The 19280-nt window shown below is 42.1% G+C and overlaps 1 protein-coding gene across 4 annotated transcripts in view; it reads left to right on the forward strand.

Annotated features, from left to right (window-relative positions):
• Positions 1-18704, forward strand: part of ASCC3 (activating signal cointegrator 1 complex subunit 3) — a 344981-nt gene extending 326277 nt beyond the window's left edge. For 2 of the 4 annotated variants that reach the window (XM_075554730.1, XM_075554731.1), the window contains exons 38-42: positions 5839-5990; positions 9151-9298; positions 14199-14408; positions 17247-17422; positions 17520-18704. In XM_075554730.1, coding sequence (XP_075410845.1) covers positions 5839-5990; positions 9151-9298; positions 14199-14408; positions 17247-17422; positions 17520-17667 — 834 coding nt within the window. In that variant the 3' untranslated portion in view covers positions 17668-18704. The remainder of the gene's footprint in view (positions 1-5838; positions 5991-9150; positions 9299-14198; positions 14409-17246; positions 17423-17519) is intronic. The other 2 variants (XM_075554729.1, XM_075554728.1) reach the window with 1 other exon arrangement.
• Positions 18705-19280: the final 576 nt, after the last annotated feature.

Below are 19280 nucleotides of genomic sequence, written 5' to 3' on the forward strand. Positions count from 1 at the left end.
AGACTCATGAAACACATGCAATGACACCGAATGTAGACGGTCACAGGCCAGTGGACAGAAGTCTTTGGATCCAGTGGCACTGGAAACATCTCAGCGCTGGCAGGGGTCCCTACATGACTTCTCCAGCACCCAGGGCTGCATCAGGGTGGGTCCATGTGTCTTGTCAGCTGCCATGTCTCCCAGGGTGTGAGTAGAGAGTCTCCCACCTCCAAGGAGGAACTCGGAATTCCCAGAATCCTTAGGGGAAAGCTGTGCCCACACAGAAGCCTAATTGGCTATGACTCAATGGACAGGCTAGATTCTACGCCTACATGCTTAATCCTTATATTGACGATTAAACTACCATACCTTCTGATTAGTCCACACATCCCATATATCTCCTCTCAACCTTGCATGCCAATACAACAATGTATCAGTCTAGATTGACTAGAGAAACAAATCCGTAAACGCTCATAGGTGGATAAGAACGAGCTTTATATACAAGAGCAATTGAATATTGGGGAAACATCCCAGCCCAGTCCAGATCAAATCCGTGAGTCTAATATTAGCCCATATATCCAATACCAATCTATAAATTCCTCTTCAGATTCATGAAACACATGCAATGATGCCTAATGCAAGACGATCACAGGCCAGTGTGTGGAAAATCTTGTAGATCCAGTAGCTTTCAGAAGAGACATCTCGGCGCTGGCAGGGGTCTCCACGTGACTCCTTCAGCTCCAGGGTTCCAGCGTAGCTCCTGGTGTCATGTCAACTGCAATGTCTCCCATGGAGTAAGCATGTGTCCCACCTCCAACAAGCTATTTATCTTCTTAGTGCCTCCATATGAGGTCATCAAGCTGTGACCTGATTGACATGCTAAACCCCACCCTTCACTCGTAAGTCTAAAGTTGACGACAGATTGTGTAACTACCACAAGAAATAAACAGCAAAAGTGCCAAAGGAAGTTCCTCAAAGGGTAGGTGATTTTCAGCTCATCTTAGAAAAACTTTAAAGTGGGCCTCAGTTTGTTGGGTACTTACTATTTGCTGGGCAGTACATTAGGCACCTTGCATAGTACATTATCTCATTTCACCTTTCTGTCATCCCTCTAGAAGGTTGTAATTTCTGGGGAGCTGTCAGGTAAGCAGTTGGACTGCTACTTGCAAGGTCGGTTGTTCAAACCCAACAGCCACTCGAAGGGAATACGAGAAGGCTATCTGCAGGTGTAAAGATGGACAGCTGTGCAAACCGTGTAGCATGTCACCACAGGTTGAAATCCAATCAGTGGCAGTGGGTTCGAGTGGCTATAAGATCCTTTCTCTAAATGAGAGACCGACTCAATGAGGTTAAGTAATGTCCTCAAATTGACATGTAGTAAGAGAAACAATATTAGGATTCAGACCTTTACCCATCTGACCTCAACGCTTGTGGTTTTTCTCCTGCCTGCACTGCCCTTGGTAGATGTTCACTCCCTCAGGCAGAACGTGGTTACAATCATGATAATTCGATTTTTCTCACCTATACTCTTTCATAGAACTGATCTTCCTGGGATACACTTGGTCGGTCCAGGATTAGAAAGGGCAGTTCCAGGTTCTTGCTGCCAGTAGTCTCATGAACAAGTGTGTAAGCAAAGAACCACACCAGGATGAGGATAGCGTGTGCCAGTAGCAGCAAGAGCCTGGAAAAAGAAGTGACAATGTCCATCTGGAAGAGTCGGCGAGGTCTCGCCGCAAAAGTCATATTGACGGTGGACTTGAGAGGCTACCTAGCATTTCCCAAGTGGACAAAGTGGGGGGAAATGCAAACTTTGAAAGCACAAGTAAATGTGGGAAAATACCAGTAATTTAGTATTCCTGTTCTTAAAGATGTTTACTTGTTTATTGACTCTGCAAACTATTGAATGAAGAGGCAGTTGATCAAGCAGAAGTAAGAGATACTGATTTATTTCAAATCAAGGATGGTGTTTGTCAATGTTATAAAGTGCTAAAGAGCAAAGAAGTCACTTTGAGGACTAAGTTGCACTAGACCCAAGCCTCATATGCAAGTAAGGTTGGACAATGAATAAGGGAGACTGAAGAATCACTGATATCCTTGAATGGTGATGTTGGCAAAGAACACTGACTATCCCATGGACTGCCGGAAGAATAGACAACTGTCTCTTGGAGAAAGTGCAGCCAGAGTGTGACTTGACTGTGAAAAGAATGACACTGCATCTCACATCCTCTGGGCATGTTATCAGGAGGAACCGGTCCTGGAGGAGAGCATCATGCGTGTACAGTCAAGTGTCAGCAGAAACGTGGAGAACGCTAATGAGATGGATTGGCCAACAGTGGCCACTACAATGGGCTCCGACATAACAGCAACTGGGAGGGCGGCACAGTGCGGGGCAGTGTTTCGGTCTGTTGTACCTCGCTGCCTGGGGGTCAGAAGCAACTTGACAGCGCCTAGCAGCAGCATACGTAGAGCACACACCTAAAGCCACACAGATGAATGGGAATAAAGTCGACCATAGGGTTTTGATTGTCGTGTTCAGAAGTTTTCGCTTTCATTTTCTAAAGTCAAAAGCTGGATAGTAAAGCCATTGAAGAACTTTAAGGAGAAGAATGGCATCAATGGTTTTCGTTTGGTTTTGTTGTTTTTTTTTACTTTGATATCAATGTAGAGTGTGGCTTGAAGAAGAGCTAAGTGAGACTGAGACTAAAGGGGTCATTAGAGTATTCCGTGTGAGAGGCAGGGAGGGCCTGCACTAAGGCATTGTCAGTCAGGACAGAGAACAGCACCGAGTGGGGAGCGGGAAGCTGAGAGACACGTTAGCAACATTTGGACCACCACATCTGAGCAGTCACAAAACAGTTTACCCTCCCAGGCTCATGATCTCGCAACCTGCTTTTTCACAGTATTAAAGAGCAAAATAAATAATAGTTTCCAAAATTCACAATACGGCTTTTCATTTACTTCATGTAAGCAGTTGCTTTGCATGATTTTTCACATTTTCACATCTGGGCTGTACAATGAAAGACTGTATGGTCCAGATGTCAAAATGTAAAATCATTTAGGAGCGCTCTCATAAATTTTATTAAATCTTTAAACTTCATCATGAAAACTTCAAAGTTACAGCATATGGTTCATCCATCCAACTCTAGTTTGTGAGTTGGGGCCTGGAATTTATTTCCACTCAAGTTGTAAGGCAAAATCATGAGTAAAATCCCCATCATTAATCTACCGTACAGGCTCTAACATTATCATGATACGGCATTAGGTAAGCTGTGCATTTCTCTGGTCCTTGTCACTTCCCGTAGCAGGAACTCACCAGCTGTGGCTTGTCTGCTAACACTTTCGGATTGCTGTCCCTTGGAAAGTGCTCATCGTGTCTTACTTCTCTCATGTACTTGAAAGAAAGACCAGGGGGGTTGCCAGTTCCGTGGGAAAATAGGGAGAGTATAAGTGAGTTTTCCCTAAATGGGTAAATATATACCTGTGTGTGTGTATATATATATATGTGTAGACATACTCATCCATATATATACATCTACAGTGATAGATACATATGACTGTATCTCCTATACAGTCAGGTTTTGGGGGGGTTTTAATCATTTTATTGGGGCTCATACAACTCTTATCACAGTCCATACATACATCAATTGTGTAAAGCACACTTATATATTCATTGCCTTCATCATTCTCAAAATTCGCCATCTGCTTAGGTTCCTGGAATCAGCTCCTCATTTTCCTTTTTTCCCTTCCCCTCCCTCCCCGTTCCCTCCTCCCTCATGAACCCTTAATAATTTATAAATTATTATCTTATCTTACACTGCCCGGCATCTCCCTTCACCTGCTTTTCTGTTGTCCATACCCCAGAAAGGAGGTTATATGTAGATCCCCATGATCAGTTCCCCCTTTTTTACCACCCCCCCTTTCCTCCTGGTATCGCCACTCTCACGGTTGGTCCTGAGGGGTTCATCTGTCCTAGATTCCCTGTGTTACCAGATCCCATCTGTACCGCTGTGCATCCTCTGGTCTAACCAGGTTTGCAAGGTAGAATTAGGATCATGATAATTGTGGGGGTCCGGGGGAGGAAGCGTTTAAGAAGTAGAGGAAGGTTTTGAGTTTCATTGTTGCTACACTGAACCCTGAGTGACTCATCTCCTCCCCACTACCCCTCTGCAAGGGATGTCCAGTTGTCTACAGATGGGCATTGGGTCCCCATCATGCGGTCCCCTCAATCACGATGATATGATTCCCCCCTGCCTTTGGTGCTTGAAACCTGGCCCCTCGGCCCTTCATGATCACACACATTGGTGTGCTGCTTCCATGTGAGCTTTGTTGTTTCTGGGCTAGATGGCCGCTTATTTACTTTCAAGCCTTTAAGTCCCCAGACGCTAGATCTCTCGATAGCTGGCCACCATCAGCCTTCTTCACCACACTTACTTATGCACACATTCATCTTCAGCATTTATGTGGGGAAGGTGATCACACAATGATGTTTTTTGTTCTTTGGTGTCTGCTACCTGATTCCTTCAACACCTCATGGTCACATAGGCTTGTGTGCTTCTTCCTGACAGTCAGGTTTTAGGATGCTTAAGTGACAAACCCTCAGGTGCTAAATACCAATTTGACCATATCAGTCATGGTCCACCTCCCTGTAATGTATAGAAAGCCAAAACCAATCCACTGCTTGCTAGTCAATTCCAGCTCATTGCAACTGGAGACAGGGGTTCTAAAAATACAAATCTTTGGGGGCACACACAGCCTCATCTTCCTGCCACAGAGAGAGGCTGGTGAGTTTGACTCACTCGTCTTGCAGTTAGCAGCCCATTGCCTAAACCACAACACCACCAACGATCCTTCATGTACATAACAAGACCACAGATTAGCTTGGATCAATGCTTATGATTTTTTTCAGACTGTTTTACCGTTTGTAAATTATAGAACACAGAATATGGGACTTGTAGTGATTGGAAGGAATAAGTATCAGTCTCAGTAGTTTTAAGTGGTATCACAAATTAAAGTATCCTTTTAAATAGTTTATAAGTACATTTAATCTCTCTTACCATCATTGTTTCATTTCCTAAAACAAGAGTGTACACTCCTAAAACTGTATAATTCCCTAAGTATCGTGATATAAATGTATGTGTCTTTAAGTCAGAATTCTCTCAGACTGTCTAATTTAGTTGAAATAGCTTTGCCTGTGTAAACGTGTCCTTTGTTTAAATAAGATTTCACTGTTTAGTTTCGCCTTAAGCAAATGCAGCCTTTTGTTTGTCTATACAGCATTTGATTAAATGTATGGGCTAATAGGAATAACTTCTCTTCATTCCACACACACCACATCTCCCACTTCCCACTGTGTGGGGTATTCTTTTATTGGAAAGCTCTTGGGGAAAATAAATTTTCGCAAGAAAACCTGTCTCCTTTCGATTATTGATTTTTTTTTTAAGTTGAAAAAGACTTGGTAGGTGAGTCGTACTGTCTAAATGCAGCTGCTAATGATCCTGATACAGTGAATCCCCTAAGTATCTGCTCACAGGGAGCACTGAATTTTTCTCTTTATTTCTGAATATTGATATATTTGGCTATTTTTACAACCACCCCAAAAAAGCAGACTTTCCCTCTGGCCCTTTCCTGGCAGTAATGTTCAGTGGATCCTGCGGGAGGCTCAGTTTGTCCCCTCCACCTCAGAAGTCTGGTTTAGTTTCTGGTTTCTAGTTTGATGTATAGCAATTTACAAAAAGAATGCATGGTTTGGGTTTTCACTGTTTGTTTGTTTAAGACTGTCAATAAATTCCTAATGGAGAAGGCAATAATGCCCATATTCATGCCATAAGATCCTATACCATGTCTGTTTTTGCTGTTCAGGCGATGCTGGATGTGGCTGCAAATCAGGGCTGGCTGGTGGCTGTCCTGAACATTACCAATCTGGTGCAGATGGTCATCCAGGGTCGGTGGCTGAAGGACTCTTCTCTTCTCACCCTTCCAAACATAGAGCAGCAGCATCTTCACCTTTTTAGGTAAGTGTGTTCATTTTGAATGTAATTGATTTATAGTTTTTAAAAAATTCATTGGTTTTTTTAAGTGTGTTAGGTGACTTGAATTTCATGTCATGTCCCAGAATGTTTATTCTGTACAGTGAAAACACCTATTTCCAGGAGAGAGCGGGGCCTGGGGATATGACATTCTTGCTGGAAAGCCTATCATCTGTTCCCAGCCATCACACCTCGCTTTGTCATCCTCTCCTCTGATTTCTTTTCCATCAGTAACGCTGCTTCTGTTTTCCCTGTGCCGTTTCCAGTAGGAGCCATCGTTTAAGGAAAGTTGTTAAAGTACTCCGTAGTCTAAAGCAAACTAAGTGAACTATATCTGTTATTGCCTAATAGATTTGGCGGGGGCGTCAGAAATCCACTGTCAAAAGTAAAGTGTGCATGTGCAAAATGTCCACGCCCGGAGTAGCAAAGCACCCTGTCAGATCCGGGACCCTGGGTCCCACAGACATGGCTGCAAAGAATTTGGCACAGAAAGCAAGGATACATGGTATAATCAAGGTTGGCAGTGTTTAAATGAAAACATTTCCTTCACACCAAGCGAGGGCAGCTTTGCAGCCAGAATGTGGGTTCACAGTTGTGCAGACAAGCACAACAGTCGGGCTGCACCTAGCCACCCGCCCCCCTCCTGTCGCTGGACTAGGAGTGACAGTCATGGCAGGCAGCTAGGAACAGGCGCCAACCAGAACCTTGGGCGCACACACGCTCTCCTCTCAGCCAAGCCCCTGGTTCGGAGGTGGGCGGACTGTAGTCCCGGACAGCCCTGTGGGGCTCAAGGATGTCCATCAGACGTGAAGACGCATCACACCGGCCGCAGTGACATGAGGGAACGCAGATTCCTCCTGGGTTTCTGCAGCTCAGTTTCAGAAACACACACTTTTCAAAGGCGAGTGTGGTAGTCTGGGTACTTATAGAAACAAATCCACAGAAACTCACAAGTATAAGAGAGAGGTTTATACAAACGGTAAGTGCACATCAAAAAATATCCCAACCCAGTGCTGCCCAAGCCCACAAGTCCAACATTAGCCCATATGTCCAACACCAATCCACAAAGTCCTCCTCCATCTCACAAAACAGACACCGTGATGCCAACTGCAGGAGGAAAGCCGAATCAGTGAGCATGTAAGCATCTCAGCGCCAGCAGGGGTCTCCACATGGCTGCTCCAGCACCCAGGGCTACACTGGGGTAGGTCCATGTGGCTTCTCCTCAGGGATATCTTGCAGGAAGTGAGCCTTGCCAGCTGAAGCAGGGAACTGGCTAAGGCAGCTGCACCCTGGCCCAACCATCACAGATCAAGAGACCCGAGCCATTTATTTCTCTGTCATTTAATTATCCCCACATGTGTTTACCAGGCAGGTTGGCACAATAAACTTTAACTCTCTCAACGAGTATGAACTAAAAGCAACAGGAGTTGGCTTTCAGCTGTAAAGCCGGAGCATACGGGAACTGCCCTCGAGGCACACAGGTCTATTATGGAAGCTGCTGGGGGCCTATGAAATGTATCCAGTTCTTTGCTGTCACCTTTCATAGCACTGGATTAGTCTAACTTTAGTGACAATTGTCTTCTTGCTATATAAAGAAATGATAGAGAGGAAGATTCATATGGCCTATGTTCCTTGGATCTCATGGTATTTGTGCTAGTAAAACTCAAAAAAGATTCCTAAAATGTCCTTTTAATTTGATATCCCCAACAATTTCTAATTAAAACGTTATTCAAATAATCATAAGAGTCCATTAAAACCGTGTCAGGGCTCCAAATCCCTATTTTATCCGCCTGCACACCACTAAGTATTTACTGACCTCGCCTAAGAGTTACATATTTTGTGTTGTGATAACAGTACTGTCTTAGAAAATGCTGATTATTTTAAATGTACAGTAATAACCTTTAAATAGTATCATAGTAATCTTCATATTTTATGAAAAGTCAGCAAGATTAGGGTAAGTCAGAAAGTATTGCTGCTAGAGTTTCCATTCACAGGTATATTCCAAACAAAACATGTTTGCACGTGTCTCTCTCCAATCAGTCGTGACTGCGGACAAGTTATCTACTCGTCTTTGTCTCCGTAGGGCGCCTTCAAACCAGAGGTCCAGCCAAACCAGTGGCTCCCTAGGGGATCTGCAGGCCAGTTAGAGTCAAGGCAGAGAGATCTGCTCAGAAGGTCATAGCACCTGTTTATTAGACTTCCCATGGAGTCATCTTTAACGTGCTGGAAAGCCAGGATGGTACTTTGAGAACGTTGAAGGTGCGCTGGACCCAGGCTATGAGTCCAAGAAGTGACGCATTTGAATGGCGGTGCTGTGACGAGTATTGAAAATGCCATGTCCTGCCAAACAAGAGATCTATTCTAGGAGGACAGAGGCATCACGCCGCATACTTTGGACATGGCTTCAGGGGAGACAGCTCCCTGGAAAAGGACGTCATGCCTGGTCAAGTAGAGGGGCAGTGACAAAGACAGACCCTTGACAAGATGGCTTGGCACAGCCGCTGCATCGATGGGCACAAACATAAGAGCAACTGTGAGGATGGCTCTGGACCGGGTGGTTCTGTTCTGCTGCACATGGGTCACCATTGAGTGGGAGCCAGCTCTGCAGCACCTACCAGCAACAACCTTGTAGATTTTCTTGACGTGCACAGGATGATCACAGGTTCTGATTAGGAAGAAGTTTTAGGAAAATAGAGCAGAAGGCCAGGGAAAGTTTATCCCATCCTACCAATGTACTTGCTCAGTATCCGAAGGTAGCAGTAGTTACCTGCCTTACGAGGATTTTATTGGAAAACCTTACTCCATTCACCCTACAGCACTATTCTTGGCCCCTTGAGGCTTGTTTTGTTCCCAGAACAAAAAGAACATTTTTAAATGTCATTATTTGAATTCCTGGAGATTGAGAAGTGCCGAAGTCTCCATCGGGGCACAGTTAAAGTGAAGGCCCACCGCCTTCAGAAGCGTGTGGACCTAAATGTTGGAAAGCAATAGCTTCACCTCTTCGTATTTTTACTTAATTGAGGGTTCTATGATTTTGTTGTGGTTTTTGTATACTTAACCTCATAAGTAGTTCTGATTATATGACTCAACATCTCACCTGTCGTATGAAGGAAGTATTTAGCTTGTTGTCGGTGTTGTTTCATAGGAAATGGAAGCCAGTTGTGAAGGGCCCACGTGGTGGTTCCCAGGGCAGTATTGAGTGCCTCCCGGAGCTGATCCATGCCTGTGAAGGGAAAGAACGTGTATTTGACTCCATTGTTCAATCGGAGCTACAGCCGGCAAAGATAAAGCAGGTAGGACTATTTCTTCCCTGTTTTCAGGAACCCCTTACTCCGTCTAAAGTGGACAGAGAAAGGTATCTAATGTAGGCGATGAGGGCTGGAGTCAGACTCGCCTGTGTTTGAATTCCATCCCACTGCTGACTAACCATGATTATAAACATGGAAACAGTACCTGCCTCAGGGAGATCTTATGAAAATTAAAGCAAGGTATTATGTAAACTACTTTATGTAGTTCATAACATAGGAGAGCTCAATAAATTATACTCAAAATAAATCATAATAATTAGTAACATTATTAACATCAGAAGTTGTTTTGGTGTACGATATTAAAGTGAATGCAGAGGGCCTTCTGGGGTTTATTAAGCACAAGGCTATATTACCCAGAGTCCTTTTAATCACTTTGTCAGTAGTTTTCTCTTTTTCAATGGTTAAGTTTATCTCCTTACAATTCCCTCAATTACTTCTTTAGCCGCCCTTTTTTTTAAGCACCTCCTTGTCCGTAGATGCTTTTCCTTTGAATGAAGTCCTTATTTGCGTACAGACTACACAGGTCCTTTCTCCAAAGCATCTTTGGGAAGGCCAAAACATGACTGAACTATGCCAGACATGTTTGGCATATTTGGACTTTAAGTGTTAAGTAATTTTACCCTAAGCACGTCAGAGTAAATGCTCAGGATTTATAATGAACATTGGCTTGCGAGTGCAAGTCTTAAAGGAAACTTCTGAATCATGTCTCATATTCTAGTAGAACTTATTCTCGAGTGAGACATAAAAAAAAGTATAACAGGCATTGAAGTGATTGTTCAGTTTCTGTTGAACCCCAAATTGGCAAAATAATCTATTTAAATATTCATAATAAATGCCTACCTTTCTAACTAAATTACCATCAAGATTATGAATAAAAACAATATATGTAATTCAAAACCAGGCTTCCATTTGTAACAACAGATTTCTAACATAACATACATTGATTTCAAGCCAAATTTTAGATACGATGAAAATTTAGAACATTGTCATAATTAGTTCAGAGAGAACTCAGAAGTAAACTTACTTAATTTATTTGCATAAATTGCCATTCTGTTACCTTTAAAACCAAATGCAAATTGGCTCTGTCTGATATGATGATGGTTATTTGGCTCAAAAGTGCTTCAATTTGCAGAGCAATCTGGTGTCGGCTCTGCAGTGAGGCGATCCCAGGTAACATACAAATCCTGAATTATTCCAGAAATTAGTATGTTTAAAGCATCAATTTAAGTGCTAATTGCAGGAGTAATGAGAAAAAGCAGTACGACTGTGAGATTTGCATCTTCTACCCCATCAGTATGCCTGGAACGGCTGCTGACTGGCAGAGGATTTGGTTGCTAATTAAATAATTGTATGCATGGCAGTGCTCTCGCCTGATTCAATAGATGAAGATTAATCCTCAGATAAATATGTTTGGCTGGTAGTGAAATGTCTTAGCAGTTTCTTTAAAAATAGCTCATGTTTTATATACATAAATGGATGTATACCTAACAAATATATGTGTACATATTGTGGGTTGAAAATAATAGTATTAAGTGCTACAAAAAGGTTACATGTTATAAAAGCCAGATCTGACTTTTGGGAGCTTTGTAGCGTAAAATCCCAGAGAGATGCTAAGGACAGAAAATATATTGGATACTAATGTAGTGGCACAGGTAAAGAACACGTGAGGGCTTACATCATACAGGACAATGTTGCTCTATTACCTCACCAAGTTAAGTACTCTGCAGAAGTGTATGTTTCCGTTTTCCTGACCACCTTTGCACTGTGTACAGTTTAGAGGTTTGACTTCTACACTGGTGACTGTTGGTTCTCCGTAGTCTCTCAGTTTCCTTAAAGCACAGAGTGGACCGCTCTGTGGCTTGAGCAGTTCAGGATCTAGTTGGAGACGTAATTTCGCATTCTCAAGAAAATCCATAGGATTAGAAACTGCATAGTCAGTTCACCTTTTTTATTATTAAATATTTTTATTGGGGGCTCTTACCGCTTTTATCACAATCCATACATATATCCATTGTGTCAAGCATATTTGTACTTGCCATCATCATTTCCAAAGCATTTTCTTTCTACTTGAGCCCTTGATATCAGCGCCTCAGTTTTGTCCCTCCCTCCCCCACTCTCCCTTCCTCATGAACCCTTGGTAATTTATAAATTATTATTTTCATATCTAACATCGTCCACTGTCTTCCTTCACCCACTTTTCTATTGGTCATTCCCCTGGGAAGGGGTTGTAGGTTGATCCTTGTGAACAATTCCTCCTTTCTCCCCCCACCTTCCCCTTACCCTCCTGGTATCTGTATTCTCATTATTGATCCAGAAGGCTTTATCTATCCTGGATTCCCTGTGTTGCGGGCTCATATCTGTAGCTGTGTACATGTTCTTGTCTGGTCAGGTTTGTAAGGTAGAATTGTAGTCATGATAGTGGGCAGGGGGTAGTGGAAGCATTAAAGTACTAGAGGAAAGTTGTGTTTTTCATCAGTGCTGTACTGAGCCTAAAATGGCTCATCTCTTCCTTGTGACCCTTCTGTAAGGGGCTGTCCAATTGTCTACAGATGAGCTTTGGGTCTCTACTCCTTGTGTGCTCCTTCCCCCCCCCCCCCATTCACATTGGTATGATTTTTGTTCTGGGCCTTTGATGCCTTCTACCTGATCCCATAGACACCTCGTGGTCACACAGGCTGGTGTGCTTCTTCCACATGGGCTTTGTTGCTTCTCAGCTAGACAGCCACTTGTTTATCTTCAGACCTTTTAGATCCCAGATGCTCTATCTTTTGCTAGCCAGGCACCATCACCTTTCTTCACCACATTTGCTTATGCACACGTTCGTCTTCAGTGAACATATCGGGAAGATGAGCATCACAGAATGCCGGTTTATTAAAGTGTTCTTGTGTTGAGGGAGTATTTGAGTTGAGGCTCAATGTCCATCTGCTACCTTAATACTTAACATTTAATTATAAGTACATATATATATTTCCCTATCATTTTATATAAATATATTTACATATGTATATGACTGTATTTGGACCTCTATAAATGTCCTTTGCCTCCTAGTTCTTTCTTCTGTTTATTCTTACTTTCCTCTTGTCCTGCTGTCACGTTTAGCCTTCATTCGGGTTTCAGTAAATCCTCGCTGTTACATTGCTCTTGATTAAGCCTCAGTAGGCATCCTATGCCCTTCTCTCCATCAATCTTAGTTCACTTGTTGTTCCCTTGTCCCTGGGTTGGTTGACTATTACCCTCGTTCCCCCTTCCTTTCTCCCACCTCCCTTTCTCCCGTTTCCCCATGGAACTGTCGGTCCCATTGTTTTCTTCTCCAAATTGTTTATCCCACCTATCATATCTAGATACACATGCAGAATTTTGGCCCATTCGTGCTAGTCCACTTCGATGAGATACACACAGTAGCTAGTCTACTTCAATGAGATATACACAGCACGTCAAAACCTATAAGGAAACCTGTGCTATGCATTTTTGAAACAGGAAATAAAAACCAAAAATAAATATACTATTATACTTTTAAAAGCTTTGAAAGTAATAACTGATGAAACTGTTTCCTAAGAAGTTCTTTTGACTGATAGTGACACTACCATATCACTCTAAGTCACAGAAAACCATGATAGTTATTAATTATAGGACATTTAATTTGCTTTGTTAACTGAGACTACTTTTCATGGACTTTTGAATGAGTTTATTCAGTCATTCAGTAATGGTGAGCTCTTACAATTTGTGTACTGATTTCTTGGGAATAAATTTCAGTAGAGTTGGTAAAATGTTTTTCTCTCCTTTAGTGTAAGTCATTTTAATTGTTATTCTCAGCATGATAATGATTTTTTTAATTTTCTAGAAAGAAACTTCAGAATAAACCAGTTTATTTATTTGAGTTTACAAGGGTTCTTTTTCAACATACAGAAATGTGTTTTCTATTGGATTGGTCAATACATTTGAAGTATGGACTTTAAAAAGGGGAATTTTTTAGGCAATAAGTATTGGTGGTACTGATTTACATCACAGTTTTTTCTCCTTTTGCTTTTATATACTCAAATATGCTCTCCAGCTTAGAATCTCCATAAGTAGTAAAATAAAGACTCTTGCAACCAGCCAGCCCAACACGGGTGCCCTTAAACTTGATATTAAGTTCAGTCTAGCATGGTATGTTATTACTGTTAGTTGCCATCGAGTTACCAGGTGTGCACAGGAAAATTGCTTCATAGAGTTTTTGACATTGTGACCTTTCACGAGCAGTTTGTGGCCTGTCTTCCTGAGTTGGATCTAAACAGCCAACCTTTCAGCTAGTATCCTAGTTCTTCACCATTCACGCCACCCACCCACCCACCTAGTCAATAATAAAAATAGATCTCATTGCTCCCGAGACAGTTAGGCGTGGCAGTGGGGTGTGGTACGGAACAGAACTGCTCTCTGGGGCTCCTTGGCTTTAGTCTTTGTAGAAGCTGATTGTGAGGCCTTACTCCCCTCGTGCCACCCAGAGACGTGCAGTCAAAAGCCTCTCCATGCCGAGAAGGGACTTATAGTGAAGGGACCACACATTTAGATGGAATCGGGCTTTGAAAGTTACTTCTCAAAGGACTTCATATGCATGAGAGCAAGTACAACTGAGGAAATTGGGACATGATCAATGAACTATATCAATGTCAATATATACTGGTTATGATATTGGCACTATGTTTTTACAAATGTTACCATTAGAAAAAACTGGAAAAATGTTACACAAGATCTTTTCTCTGTATTATTTCTTAAAACTTAATACGTGAATTCTAAAATTATTTGAAAAAGTAAAAGCTTATTTCTAAAAAAAGTACATGTTCTTAATTGGTCACTGTATTTCATCTTAAGTGTTCCTCTATTGTTTTTCCTTTTTTTTTTAATGCAGGCCTGGAATTTCATATCTCGCTTGCCAGTGGTACATGTCAGCTTGAGTGTTAAAGGCTGGTGGGATGACTCAGTTGAAGGACAGAATGAGCTGTCTATCCCGACTCTGGTTTCAGACAAGCGAGATGACAACAAATGGATCAAATTGCATGCTGACCACGAGTATGTGCTTCAGGTCAGCTTGCAGAAAATCCACGCTGGGTCCCACAAGGTATCGTATTTGGTTTCCATGCTCACAGACCTCACACCGGCCAGCAGCTTCTTGATTACTCATGTGTCCGTGTCATTCATGAATCCTGCTTTCTCAACTGGCCTTAAGCAATGGGGTCAGTCTTTTAACATTAGTCATTTCTCCTCCTGTGCCATTTTTCCACTCCAGAACCTCCCGACTTATGTGATAAACTAGTGCCCCGAGTTACACTGTCTTCAGAGGGTGGTCTAGCGGCCAGGGCAGCAGAATGTCCTGCAGTCTTTTAAAGTACAGATCCCGTGGCCCCACTGCAAACGGCCTGCTCAGAATCTCAGGAAGAGGGATCTCAAAAGCTGTACTTTGTTCCATCACCCAAAGGATTTTCAAGGACATTTAATTTTGAGAAGCACTGTCCCAGAGGCCACACTGGGCGAGATTTTGATGAGATCGAAGCTTTACCACTTAGTCATTTTTCATGAACTTGAATGCATCGCTAAGCTTTTCTGAGCCTTGGTTGCCACGTCTGCCTGCTTCTGTCATTAAAATGCATCTGAAAGAGCTTTGTCAATGTTCATGTAGGCAAAAAAAATGTACACAACTTACATGCTTAAATTACTAGGGTCTCTTCTGTTGCCTCTGACACAAAAATTAATTATTTGATCCTCTAAGAACATGAGTAGACAGGATGTGGGCAGAATCATATTTTGGTATCATGACAATTGAAATAAGAAAATCTCTCCTTTTTTGCCTGGTAGATTCAAGGGCTTTCCTATGTCTAGAATAAGCCCTTCCTAGTGAGGGTGAGAGGAGCCTTGCACAGTGGTTAAAGCACGCTATTGCTCACCAAAAGGTCAGCAGTTTGAACCCATCAACAGGTCCAAACCCATAGCCACACTACAGGAGTACAAGACAGGTGTGCTCCATCCCCCAGGGTTGCTGTAAGCCAGAACCAACTCCTGCTGTGCGGTTGGTGAGGTTGTAATGCAGTTGGTGAGGTTGTAGTGTGTTTGTGTTGCTGCTTCTGTGTTCACAGCCAGAACGATTAGCAACTGTCTTTACCACCGTGTCTGTTCGGTACTCTTTCTCCAAGCCCCAATCCATGTGAGTCCTGCTTCTAAGGAGCAGGCAGCTTTAGCAGGAACTGATTGCCTGTGACATTTCAGATCCTTTAATATGAACATTTTTACGTCACTGAAGTATTACCCTCCGGGGGAAATAGTGATCATGATAAAGAGAAAGGCATGGGGTAAAGCTAAGATAATTCTGTACCTTAATATTGCTTCATAAAAATTAAACTGAGTGTGGAGACCCAAGGCCCAAGTGTCGGCCAATGGAGATCCCCTCATAGAGGCGTTTAGGAGAGGAGATGGGTTAATTAGGGTGTGAGGTAGTATCGATGAAGAACACAGCTTTCCCCCAGATCCTGGATGCTTCCTCCCCCCAACTACCATGATCCGAATTCTACCTTGCAGGGCTGGATAGGACAGAGGCTGTACACTGGTACATATGAGGGTTGGAGGTACAGGGAATCCAGGGTGGATGATACCTTCAGGACCAAGGGTGTGAGGGACGATGCTGGGAGAGTGGAGGGTGAGTGGGTTGGAAAGGGGGAACTGATTACAAGGATCCACATGTGACCTCTTCCCTGGGAGAGGGACAGCAGAGAAGGGGGGAAGGGAGACTCCAGATAGGGCAAGATATGACAAAATAACGATGTATAAATTACCAAGGGCATATGAGGGAGGGGGGAATGGGGAGGGAGGGGGGGAAAAAAGAGGACCTGATGCAAGGGGCTTAAGTGGAGAGCAAACGCCTTGAGAATGATTGGGGCAGGGAATGTATGGATGTGCTGTATACAATTGATGTATGTATATGTATGGATTGTGGTAAGAGTTGTTTGAGTCCCTAATAAAATGTAAAAGAAGAAAAGAGAAAAAAATGATTAGGGCAAAGACTGTACAGATGTGCTTTATACAATTGATGTATGTATATGTATGAACTGTGAAAAGAATTGTATCAGCCCCAATAAATTGTTAAATAAAAAAATTTTAAAAAAATAAAGTCTAATGGAGAAAATTTTAAAAAAAATTAAACTGAGTTTTGCTGGGAAAGGAAATAAATCATGTTTCTGAATGCTATAAGACATTGCTCTTTGACCTCTCAAATAAAATACCTTATGTGAAAAGTGAATGTTGAATTGAAGCTGATAAGGTATTTCATTGTTAGTGTTTTGTGTGTGTGTGTGTGGTTTTTTAATTATTTCATTATTAATTAACAGGTATGATAATAATTTATCATTCAATTAGATCAAGCATAATTGTACAATTGCTGCCACCATCACTTTAAAAACAATTTCTCATTTTTAAAATGTTTTATTAGGGACTGGTATATTAGTGCGTTTTAACAACAAACTTTTTGTCTCAAGGAGTCCTGGAATAATCCTGAATTGTGGTGATTTGATCTTACACTTGCTTGGCTTGCACGTTCTTATTCTTTAGAGAAAGGACTTTTGCCCTATCTGCATTTATCCACTTACAAATGGAATATCATTTACAACATTGGCATAAATTTTTACTAATTTGTCAAGATTCAGGACTGTTTTCTAGCTGCTCCAGATATTCTGGTTGTTTATGCTACAAAAAATATTATCTACATGTGACTTGTGGAATCTTGAAGAAAGGCAGTTAGTATCTTGTCAGTCAAAGACATCAATCCAGAAAACAAGAAAATTAGAAACCTTGCTGAGCGAGATGCTGAACCCTGCAGCTCTGTGGCCGTCAAGTCAGACAGGGTGTACAACCATGTGGTATGAAAGACTATTAATGCTTTCTCTTCCCTTTTCTTTTTCCTGCATTACAGGGAAAGCAAGACAGCGCTGCCATCACCCCTCGGTTTCCCAAGTCAAAAGATGAAGGATGGTTTTTGGTGTTAGGAGAAGTGGATAAGAGAGAGCTTATTGCTTTAAAAAGAGTGGGCTTTGTTCGAAATCATCAAGTAGCTTCCATTTCTTTCTATACCCCTGAATTACCTGGAAGGTAAGCAGAATCTCACACAAATGTTTAGAAGAAATTAAACAACACTGTAATTAGAAAGGTGGGGTTTCATTTTTGTTTTTATCTTTTTACATTTCAGGTATATATATACACTGTATCTCATGAGTGACTGCTACCTTGGCCTGGACCAGCAGTATGACCTTTATCTCAATATCACACCGGCAAGCATGTCCACACAGGTCAACATGGAGGCCTCTGGTGCCTTGACTGGCTTGGCAGCGAAGTAACCTGACCTGAACAATCTATGTGAGAGCATGGTTATGAAGTCAGACTCTTCGGTCATCTAGACTGAGTCAGATCACCTGATGTTTGCATTCGTGGTGTCAACTTCTAACCACGAGACACCAGGACACTGATAGTGGCTCTGACTGTGCTGACCTGAACGACACAGAGTTAGCTGTCGTGCCGTAGAGATCATGTGGCCTCGTAAAATGACATTTTCCTGGGTTTCTTGCTGTGTAAAAGGAATAAGCATGCAGAGGATTCTTTCAATTGGTTCATGCCTGAGACTGTGTTCAAGAATCACCGATGAATATTTGACACCTCACAAGATGCTGTTTACATGAATATTGGATTCTTTAATTCTAAAGAAACTACATTGAATCTTGACAGCTTTAGGATTTGTTGTAACCAATTTCTAACCCTGGAGGGGGAAATATATATATATACATATTCCATATGGTGATACATAATGTGTCTTGTTAGCAAAATGTTTACTCCGATCTGATTGCACATTGAAGCAGTTTTAATAGCTCTTATATTCTTAAATGTTAATAAAATATGATGTGAAATTGTATTACAGAGCACAATAATGATTAAAAGAAAACAATATACTGATCTTCAAAAATGTAAATACTCTAACTGGTGGAAATAAAATATTTCGAGTGCCATTTTGACATGAGCAGACTCTATTGTTTAGTCTGCTTTTCCCCATGCCGCCCTTACTCCTCCAGTCCTCTTTTCTTGCCCTCGGCCTCCAAGACCTCACCTGCACTCTCCTTTTCTGGGATGCTTACACAGGAGGGATGTGCATTCTGATTCATGTTGTTTCCGGTTCACACTGCATGGGGCCCTTCTTATCTGTTTGCTGCCCTGGATGCATCTGAGATAAATAGGAATGTTTAGGCACCGGGTTTTCACCTGTAATGGAGGAAATTTTTCTCTTTCAAACAAACAAAAAAGTTGTTAGAATTTATTGCCCATATAATATATGTACTTTTGGAATGATATTCTGTCTCTGTAAAGAAAGCTGAGGTATTCTGGGCCCCTGTGGTCAATTGTTTCAAGATATTTCCAGTGTAATCTTCACTAGAATTTAAAAGTTTTTTCAGAAATTAGAACCTCTTGCTTGTGTATACCTCCTCCAGGCGCAAATAAAATATAGTAATGTGGGGTGAGGGGACCCAGGGAATCTATAACTACTCCAAGCAAAGTCTAAATAGCTCATGTGCACACAGTGCATTGAGGACAAGGCCTTGGCAGGGCTCCAATCTCAGGCATTCAGTTCAGAGAGAGTTCTTTCTGCTTGTCCCTTAGCAGGGCTCGTTCCCTCCCTTACGCATTGGAATGAGAGAAGGCAAACAGTGTACCGATAAGCTGCCGTCACTACTAGGCTCTGAGGAGAAAAGCATATCATCTCAAGACTGTCACCGTTGGGATGGCGAGGTAGGACTCGACTTAACTGGACATACAGCGCAGGACGTTTAGTGGTGGGGTGTTGAGTAGCATCAACTTGATTCTGACGCATGATGCCCCTCCGTGGCAGGAAAGAACTCCCCCACAGGGTTTCCTAGACCCTAATCTTTATCAAACCAAATTGCCTGCGCTTTTCTCGCTCAGA

Source organism: Tenrec ecaudatus, chromosome 7, assembly GCF_050624435.1.
Source record: "Tenrec ecaudatus isolate mTenEca1 chromosome 7, mTenEca1.hap1, whole genome shotgun sequence".
NCBI lineage: Eukaryota > Metazoa > Chordata > Mammalia > Afrosoricida > Tenrecidae > Tenrec > Tenrec ecaudatus.